At 44.6% G+C, this 9,964-nt stretch overlaps 1 protein-coding gene across 1 annotated transcript; it reads right to left on the bottom strand.

The window, feature by feature from the left end:
* Window positions 1-4,109: 4,109 nt before the first annotated feature.
* LOC103650543 (disease resistance protein RGA5) lies at window positions 4,110-7,862 on the bottom strand. The gene is made up of 2 exons (XM_008676120.4): window positions 6,609-7,862; window positions 4,110-6,483 (listed from the first exon to the last, which is right to left on the bottom strand). The coding sequence occupies exons 1-2, from the start codon at window positions 7,439-7,441 to the stop codon at window positions 4,464-4,466; spliced, it is 2,853 nt and encodes a 950-aa protein (XP_008674342.1). The 5' UTR covers window positions 7,442-7,862; the 3' UTR covers window positions 4,110-4,463.
* Window positions 7,863-9,964: the final 2,102 nt, after the last annotated feature.

The raw sequence follows: 9,964 nt of genomic DNA, 5'->3' as shown, positions 1-9,964 counted from the left end.
TGGATTTCATATGGTCCTGGATTGGTTGGAATGTCTAGAACATAAAATGGAATGGATAACTTCATAAACAAACATGTGCTATAAAACTCTTACTATAATAATGAAAAGTATCCTAAAAGAAATGATAGCACCTGAAAAAAAAATGAGCCCGGGAGGCCGGGAATGCATTTATCAAGCACAAAAAAATATACACATTCAATCAGACTGAACATTGAACAACAGGGAAGGAACGCATTCAGTCGAACCAAACACCGAACATCAAGGAGGCATGGCCGATGTTACTGTCCCATGTCAACAACAGAACTGAAACTAATTCCAATTATAAACCCGTCAAGCAACAAACTGCTATAAATTACAATGGTCCAAATAGGCAACCATAGATGATTTCTAGATATCATATAAACAGAAATGGCGGTGACGGGGAGGGGCGCGAGCTTTGGACGACAATGTTACCATGGTGGTGATGTCAGTGACAACGAGCGCGCGTCGCTCCTCGAACCAAGCGAGGCGAGACCTGCTGGACACGCGTCGGCACGCGATCGAGGAGGACAAGGCGGCCGTGGCGTGGCCTGGCGCGAGCAGAGGGTGGGAGCTTCTAAAAGATTTGTAGGGAAAATAAGCAAACACATAAATCAGACAATGTTGAGTGGTCACAGAAACTACAGCACAATTAATCGGATGATGCTTTGCCAAATCCATGTTGGCGTACAAATTCGCAGGAGAAATCGGTGCAGCAAGCTAGTGAAACTGATGGAGGTGTCCAACACATTGGATTGTGCAGCCAACTTAGGGCTGTAGCCTGTAGGAGAACACATATTTTCTGTCAATCTACGGAACAGGGGTGAATTTGGCAATATGATTTGCTAGAATCAACAAGTAGGTTACTTCTGTGCAGTGAAGATTTCTTTTAACAGCCAGTAAAACTTGTGGGCTAGTGATAACATGAGACTATGCATAAGGGTATGTTAGCATCTACCACTTACATGAAACTTTAGCACTTTGGATATTATGTCTGTACCGACATCTGAGTCATATACATCTTATTTGACTATAACTTTAAACATGGCCAATGTTGATGACAATACAAAATATGGTGAGACGCATGTCACACCGCAAAAAAAAGAGAGAAGGTGTGAGACACATATCACACTGCAACAAAGAGAGAAGGGAAATATGGTAAGGTGGGGCTTTGCAACGTGAAGTCGAATCTGTTGCATCAGGGGATGTGGCTCGACAACGATGACAAGTGGCGAAACTTTCCCTTCTTCGTGGACTGGATTGTTTCGGAGGTTGGGCAATTGCCGGGGGCGGGACGGAGGATCAAGCTTGTTTGTGAAGAATTGGAGCTGCATCTCATAGGGTATGTTGAGGCTTGGCAACGACGGCGCACTGCGATCTTCCTCCTTCTATGCCGGTGTTTGAGTGCAGGTGTTACTTTGGCTATGTGCAGTCCGTCTTGCGGAGTCGGAGCTGCTTGTCTCTTGTATGCCGAGCTCGGTATGGATGACTCTAGATGGGTTAAGCAAATACAAGGGCAAGGGATTTTGGATCCATTGCTGCAGATCAAGAGCAAAAGCGGCTCATGCTTCAAAGGTTTCAGGAAGAGGTGTGATCTCCCTCCCTCCCCCGTACAAGTTTCATATTGTCATGCATTCCCATCGCTCGCTTTTATGCTTCACTTTGTTTTCTTAGTTTATGGAGTTGATGTTTTCAGTTTTCTTAGTCGGTACTCAAATACAACATGAAGCAGGGCCAGATATTTTTGAATCATGGACCATACTAAACTTATTTGCATGCTACAAATGCCTCAAGTCAAATTTTATATCCGATCAAAAAATCTTGTTTGGCAAGCTTAGTCTCACATTCAAATTTGTGTACTACTACACTAACTTGCACTGTAACTACAGAGTGTAGCTAAGATGGCTGAATCAGAGTACAACAAAAAGCTAATAACGACACCTAGCCAGTTTTAATATGCATCTGACCAATCTTCCTACGATCTATACTAATCTCATGATTGTTACTGGTAAAAGGGCCTAAAACTATATAGGTTACATGATTCACTTGGGTGGTAACTTTGAGTTGAAAATGCTTGGCGTCGTGTAATAAGATAGAGTTGGACAATACTTGGTTGAGCCGAGAGTTTTAGGACCTACAGGGGGCATGTTTTGTCCCTGATGTTGTGAATGCTACACCATTTCTTAAAAGTGCACTTATTGGTATTACTTTTAGGGGTGGTTTGTTTTTCCTTTCATTTTAAGGAATTGGAATCTAACGAATATAATAGGCTATTTTTTTAAGAATGTGACATTCCACAACTTCCCCAAGTTTATATATAAGCATATCTCAAATTTATGGGATGAGAGATGGAAATGGATTATATAGATTTACATGCTATTTTTCTAATGTACAACTTATAGCACACTATTCTACTTGCTTCTCTATAGCATAAATATAGTGTATAACTATCTCTCTCATATAATTTAGGATAATATATAAACAAATTGCATATATAAATATATTAACTTAATTAGTTTGTGTCTAAATTATTATTATTAGAATGGAATTCAATTCCAATGAAACAAATGAGGCCTTAGTAAATTGTTTTTTTGATAGTACTCTCAGGTTGCTGACAGTTATTTCCTAACAACAACAAGAAGGAGAAGAGAAGCTTACTGCCAATAAGATTAGTTTATTGTCGGTGTAGTAGCCTAACTGTGGATTGTCAAAGGTGAGACTAAAGAGAATAGAAAGGAAATTATACCATTTACTATTCATGCTCCAAAATAACTCTAGTGCTCTTGCCTATGGGTTTGCCTTGGAGTATTTTAACTTTCCAACAAAACCTATAAGTTACAACTAACAATATATAATTGAGACATAAATAAAAAATTAAGCTAGCAACTTGTAGGGAAAAGTTTTTGTCCTCAACAAAGAAACAGACATGAAATGCACCAAATAAGCTAGAGCCAAATACATACATGTAGTCAATCACTGCAGCAGGAGCCAAATGAAATTTCCTCACTTATCAGTTACAAAATATAAAGGACTGACTTGGAGGCAACAGGTTTGAGTTACTAACCTTTGGCCATCTTTACAGACAAAAAGAAAGATGCCATAAAAACACAAGTGCAATCTGCAAATTTGTATAGATGAAGAAAGAAATGTAACGTCTCGTCCACTCCTGGACCGGCGATACTTACTTAGGGTAGCCCTGTAGGATCATAGATCATCCCCCACATACCAACATGAGTCTTTTGTGTACACTTTATCTTCACTCATACGCACCCGATAAGACTTCTCGGACGGTTACCCATCCCAAGATTGTTCTGGGCTAAGCACGCTTAACCTAGAGATTCTTTTGAGATGGGCTTCCGAAAAATAAGATGCACCTTGTTGACACGAGTATTCTATCATTTCTATTAAGCCTTGGACCAAAATATCACACAATCCACTAGGGTTAGGATATCACAATCCACCCCTCTTAGAAGATCGACGTCCTCGTCGACCAACCCCAATCTAGGAACCTCTCCTCTTGGCTATGTCTGTGTGTCTAGTGTCGTTGTATGCCATGCCATGTGACCACTCTAAACCCACATGTGCCATACGCCATATACTCGAACCCATAACCCCCACACACGCATGAAACCTCGAGGTCGGCTTTGATACCATTTGTAACACCCGTCCACTCCTAGACCAGCAGTACTTATTCCTAGTAGCCCTCTAGGATCATAGATCATCCCCACATACCAACGCAAAATCTTTTGTATGCACTTTATCCTCACTCATGTGCACCCGAGAAGACTTTCTAGTCGGTCACACATCCCAAGATTGCTCTAGGTCAAGCACACTTAATCTATGAGTATCCTATCAATCCTATTAAGTCTTGGACCATGATATCACACAATCGACTAGTGCTAGGATATCACAAGAAACAACTTGTATGTTATATTCATTTACTCTAAAAAAATGGAGACCTGAACAAAAGAAGGCTAGTTAAGACAATGAAGATTTTTTTTTGTTACGGTGGCACACGAATTCTTCCTTGTTTTGGGAACCAGGAACTGTTCATCATTTCGAAATTCGAACACTGCAGATTCAGGTGATGGTGTTTTTTTTACGGAGCACACGTTCTTATTGCGGGCTGCAATGCTCTGCTTTTACTTATCCAGTTTATCATGTCCCTACACTACTCCCTAGCAAGTACAATTCAGTTTATGCATGCAAAAAACCGTGAACTGACGAATGTCCAGTATTCCACTGGCAAAAAGTCCTCGAACTCCTACATACGCATTCTAAGAAAACGTGTGGGAGCATTGAGAAAGGTTGGTCGGATGATTCGAAGGGCAACTGCGAATTGGCAATGGTATTGGTAGCCCGTATCAACCTTCTGTTCCTTCTGCAAATGACATTGCCAAGGATTAGAGAAAAACTTCAAATGCCTCCGCTTCCTCATCATCGGGTTATGCCTCCGCTTCCTCTAGCTTATGCTCCTCGTCCTTCAAGATCTCTTCTTCATCCCACCTACTCACGCCAAGGAAGAGCTCGTCAGAAATCTCGCTGGCGGCGTTCCGGACAGCTTCCTCCACGGCCTCCACTTCCTGGAGCCTCGCGCCACGGCAAACGATCTCAACCTGGAGGTGCCTCAGGGAGGAGGAGAGGCGCCCGATTCCGAGATCCCGAACACCGGCATGCGAAGAGCACGCGCCACGCGCGTTGCATGGGATCCGGAGCTTCTCGAGCGCCGGCATGGCCCCCGGTTCGAAAGCCAGCCCGGTCCCGACTTCCCAGCAGGTGAAGTAGAACTCCCTGAGGCAACGGAAACCGTGGCTGCCGACAGCGACGCCTTCTCCAGGCCTGGCCTCTCTCGAGGATATCCAGAGGAACAGCAGGGACGGCAGGTCCCCCAGGGTTCGGAACGACTCCTCGTCCACCGGAGTGAGGTATATGTCCAGGTAGCTGAGGTACTCCAGCGAGACCATCCACTTCGGGGTTCGGGGGAAATGGTAATCTATGGACATGTCGAATTTCTGGAGGCGGCGAGGAGGTGGGAACCAAGAATCCTGCAAGAAGTCCAGAGAACAGGTGTGGTAGCTCTGGATCTGTATCGACCGAAGGCTGAGCACGCCTAACTTGCAGAGGGACGTAACCAAACTGTCCGCGTGGACCTTTCTTGCATCATGATCTGCGTCGATGATGCACCAGTTTATCCCAAGGATTCTCAAATTCGTCAGCTTGCCCAGTTCCAGCAAGGAAGACACTGGTGTGTGACGATTGATTTCGATCTCTGACAATTCCTGCAGAGCTTGCATGTTCCCAATCCCTTCGGGCAATTCTAAACTGTTGACCAGCAAGCATGTCAGTCGGCGTAGCAGAACAACGCTCCGTGGCAATCTTTTCAGCCTTGTCCACCTCAGATCCAAGGTCTGCAAGTTCTGTAGGTCTCCTATCTGTTCAGGGAGCGCAGCTATTCTTCTTGAACTGAGTCGGAGATACCTCAGCTGACGTAGCCTGCCTATGTGCCTAAGGTAATTGTATTCCAGCACCACCCTGTTTTCTAGATCTAGAACCCTCAAGAACAGGAAGTTGGAAAGAGCAGACATGTCCTCAGCGTGCCCAAAGATTGTGAGGGATCGAACATTAGAAACGACCATATTCTCTGGCACTACAATACCATCCCGGGCATGGTAGTTGATGGATAGCCGACGAGCCTTATCTCGTCGCGCCATCCTGTGATCCCCGTCACCACACAAGGTTAGAAAGTTTTCTTCGGCTGATTTGGATACGATGAGATCAAGAACCATGTCATGGACACGGCAAGCGTCGGCGCGACCATCACACTGAATGCCAACAGGCTGGATCATGCTCCTGTTGATAAGGTCGTTGAAATAGCATTCTCCTATCTCCTCCATGTCTTGTCCACCTTCTGCGGTGATAAAGCCTTCAGCGACCCACCTTCTTATCAACCGGTCCCTCTTGATCTCATAGTCTTCAGGAAACACGCCTAGATACAACAAGCATGTCTTCAAGTGGTAGGGGAGATCGTTGTAGCTGATCAGAAGAATCTTCTTCATCTCTTCCACGTCTGTATCTTGAATCTCAAGTGCTGAACCAATGGACTTGAGCGTCTTCTCCCATTCCTCTTTTGTGATACCCTTAGTGGCCAATAGGCTAGCGACTGTGACGATTGCCAGTGGTAGGCCACCACATCTCTTCAGTATTTTGTCGGAAGCTTCTTTCAGATGGAGAGGACATCTACCTTCGGAACCAAAAATCCTACTTAAAAATAAGCTCTCAGAGTGAGCTGCATCGAGAGGCTGCAGTGCATACACACGGTCAAGGTGAGGAGAGCAACAGTACTTAGCAACTGTGACGATGCGAGTAGTTGTCAGTATCCTACTGGAACAGTTGTTTTCAGGAAAAGCACATCTGATAATCCTCCATGCTGATGTGCTCCATATATCGTCAATGACAACAAAGTACCTAGCACGAATTTGCACAAATTAATCAAAGCATGTCCCTGCTGACGAGTTGAAGCTGCAGAGAGATAATATTCCTTCAAAGCAAGATTGCCATGAGAAGGATTCAGATATACGATGCATGCATACCTCTTATCCTGGAGGAACTCTCTTACGGCGTGGATGAGTTGCTGCTCATCCCATTCCTCGCTGCCGCCACACCCTCGGTGGCAGAGTATATGCCTCAATATCTTCTTCATATCAGGGTTCTGTGACACTGATACGAAAGCTCTGTAATCAAATTGCGCTTCGAGCCTCCGGTACACTTCACTGGCAAGAGTGGTCTTCCCAAGCCCACCAGACCCAACTATGGAGAATACATTCAGCTCTGTCACTGTGCCCTCTCTTTCTGTCGTCAGCAGCTTGATAAGTCTGTTCCTTGGGCCATCAACGCCAACGAGCCTTGTCGTCTCAGCGTACAGCGCCGGCAAGCGAGGGTCTATGCTTGTTCTACTCGATCTGGGGACAGCAACAGCATCACCAACCCTGTGGCTGTACCTCCCACGCCGATCGCTAGCCTCTACAGCCTGTCGTTTGAGACGTTGGATCTCCTTGGCAGCCCAATGGTGTGCCTTAGCACCTGCGAACAAGTTCAAGAACCTAGCAACACACCCCTTGAAGCCTCTAGGTTTGCTGCTGGACTCAGTACAAGAGCCGAGAGTGAGCATGAAGCTGTCGATGTTGTCCTCGATGTCGTAGGACAGCTCCCGAACCTCCTGCATCCAGCACTTGGACTGCTCGTCGGGGTCCTCCACCTCCGACATCTTCTTCAGGAAAGCATGCATGCCCTCGACCTCGGCTTTCAGGGACACCATATCCACCTTCACGCTGCTAAGAAGCCTGTGCTCGTCAGAGAGCAAGGTACCTAGCTTCCACAGCAAGGAGGCCATGGCTCCATGCGTTGCGCACACGATAGCTTCCATCTCTTCCAGTCACATTCGTCTGGTGTCGGTGTTTATTTGTGTACGTGCAGCTTTCATGTCCGTCGAAGGCTCTTGCTTCTTATGCATGCATGCATGCTCAGAGAGTCAACTACGCATTCACAAGCAAAAGGAAACGGGTTCAAGTATAAAGAACTTAATATGAGTAAGCAGGTACGCCAGGTAAGGTGTACAGAACAATCACTTTCTTGATGCATATAATAAAAAAAGGGTGCACAAATAGCATTTGAAGACTGGTCGAGTGTTTGAGTATGCAGCAGGTCCCCCATCACCATGTGACCCATGGGATTTTTCAGCTTTTTTTTTTACTATGGAATCTGACACCGCTTGTTAGAGTGCACAGCGAATCTGGGACTAAAATTTTAACGATTAGTTAGAAGAGGAAGTTGACAAATTACGTCTTTGTAGCTAAGCCAACTTAAGAGCTTGTTCGTTTCACCGTTAATCCATGTAGATTGGTGGACTTGACTCGGTTTAAATCTATAACAAGTCAAAATCCATTTCAATCTATTTGAATACATTCCAATGAAATAACCGAACAACGCCTTAACAATAAGATATTTGGGTGCCCTTCAAATAATCTAGCTAGGTGAATGCAGAAGACAAATATCAGAGAGCATCTACCTAAATTAGTAGGATAAAGGATTAAAGGAAAAGAACCTCTGGAAACTTCAGATAAACAGATAGATAAATAAGGTGACAGGTTCAGAGCAAAGTTGTCAAGATTTCCTTGACGGAATCTACGACTAGTCAAACAGCTATCTTGTTTAGGGAAAGCTAAACCACTAATAGCTTGGGATCTGTCCAGCGTCTACTAAGATGACTCATGATGCGTGTGTACACACATATGACGATATGAACGCCCGTGACCTAAAAAGAAAAAAAATTATAGTTCAACGAGGGACAGCCGGCCAACGCCTTTCCAGCTAGCTCAACAATGCCGGTCAAAGGAGCAGGTCTGGAAAAGTTTTCTTGGGCACATGCCAGGAGCAAGGGAAGTTAATTTCCGGTTTGAAAACCCCTTGTCAAATGGCGGTGACTGGTGAGAAGATTCTAGACATGGATTCTGATTCTGAGCTTACCAAACCATAGAAAGAAGTGTGCCGCAATTGCTTAAGGAGGACTCCAACGCAACCCCGCCATGGGTTGCGCCGGCGGCTCCCGTCGCCTCCAACGGCGGCCTCTGGTTACCCCCTCGCGGGGGTGAGGCAACCAAATCTTCCCGTGGCTCCACTAATTGATTGTATCTAGTATAAAATTAATCTATTTTTAAGTATAGTTAGCAGATAATAATGTGTATTACGATATTACAAATACGGTAGTTTTTTTAAACTCCAAAAACTGATATAGAAAAAACAAATAGCTCAGTTGAAGGGTAAACGAGGAGTTGAATAGGGAGAATAGTTTGAGAGGAGAATAAATAGAGCAAATAATGATTGAGGAGGAGGTATTTAAATATCTTTCTTGTAAATTATCATTCTTCGCGCCTACCTTACTTTGTGTCGCCCTTTCTGCTAGGAGAAGAGTGTTTCCTTCCTTTGCCTTAATCCTTTAGGGCTTGTTCGGTTATTCCTGTCCATGTGGATTGGATAGGATTGAAAAAAAATATTAAGGATTTTGACTTGTTCGGGATTTAAACCCGTCCAATCCCACCTAATCCACATGGATTGAGAGGAAAACGAACAAGCCCTTATGGATTTAGGCAAGCACCCAACGGACGACCGCCTCCCATTCTCGAGCACTACAGGAAACGCATAAATTTTCGTGGGACGGAATATTTTCGTCGGCCGGCCCACGAAAATACGGCAGTTATTTTCGTCGGCCTCTTGACCGACGAAAATGTGAAGTATTTTCGTGGGCCGGGGAATCCACCGGGGCCTACAAAAAGACCCCACCTATTTTCGTCGGCCTTGGGGAAGCCGACGAAAATAATTCATTTACGTCGGTACCGACGAAAATAGTTGCACATTTTCGTCGAATATATTTTCGGCGGCTATTTTCGTCGGCATGCCGACGAAAATAGCCTTTTTCGTCGGTTTACGCTTATTTTCGTGAGTTTTTGGCCCACGAAAATTTATGTGTTTCATGTAGTGGAGACCCTTGAGGCAGCGTCTAATTGAGTCAGGGTACGAGTTTTGTTTATGTCAGGGGGTATCATATTACTACTTATGTTTTGTGTTCATTGCCTTGGTCAGGGTAGTGATCTCAACAGCGACATGAAGGGACTATCATGGTGCAACTGCTGCTCTGGTTATCGCCCAGTTTAGGTCGGGTCATGAGTTATGTGCCATCATTGGCCTCCCGGAGAACATGTCAGGCGACGTTCTTAGGAGCCTAGAAGTTGATTTTGACGTAGCTGTTGAGGTCGTGTATAAGTGCAATCAACCTATTGAGAGTTTTGGTGATTAATGGACTAAATAAATAAAAACATACTAGTGAGTTTGCTCCTAGTGTATGCCAGTTTTAAATCATAACAGATGCATAGGAAAGAAATAAACGAACTAA

The sequence above is a fragment of the Zea mays genome, chromosome 3 (genome assembly GCF_902167145.1).
Source record: "Zea mays cultivar B73 chromosome 3, Zm-B73-REFERENCE-NAM-5.0, whole genome shotgun sequence".
Lineage (NCBI taxonomy): Eukaryota > Viridiplantae > Streptophyta > Magnoliopsida > Poales > Poaceae > Zea > Zea mays.
Note: the sequence above shows the minus strand (reverse complement) of the source record. Positions and strands in the feature narration are given on the sequence as shown.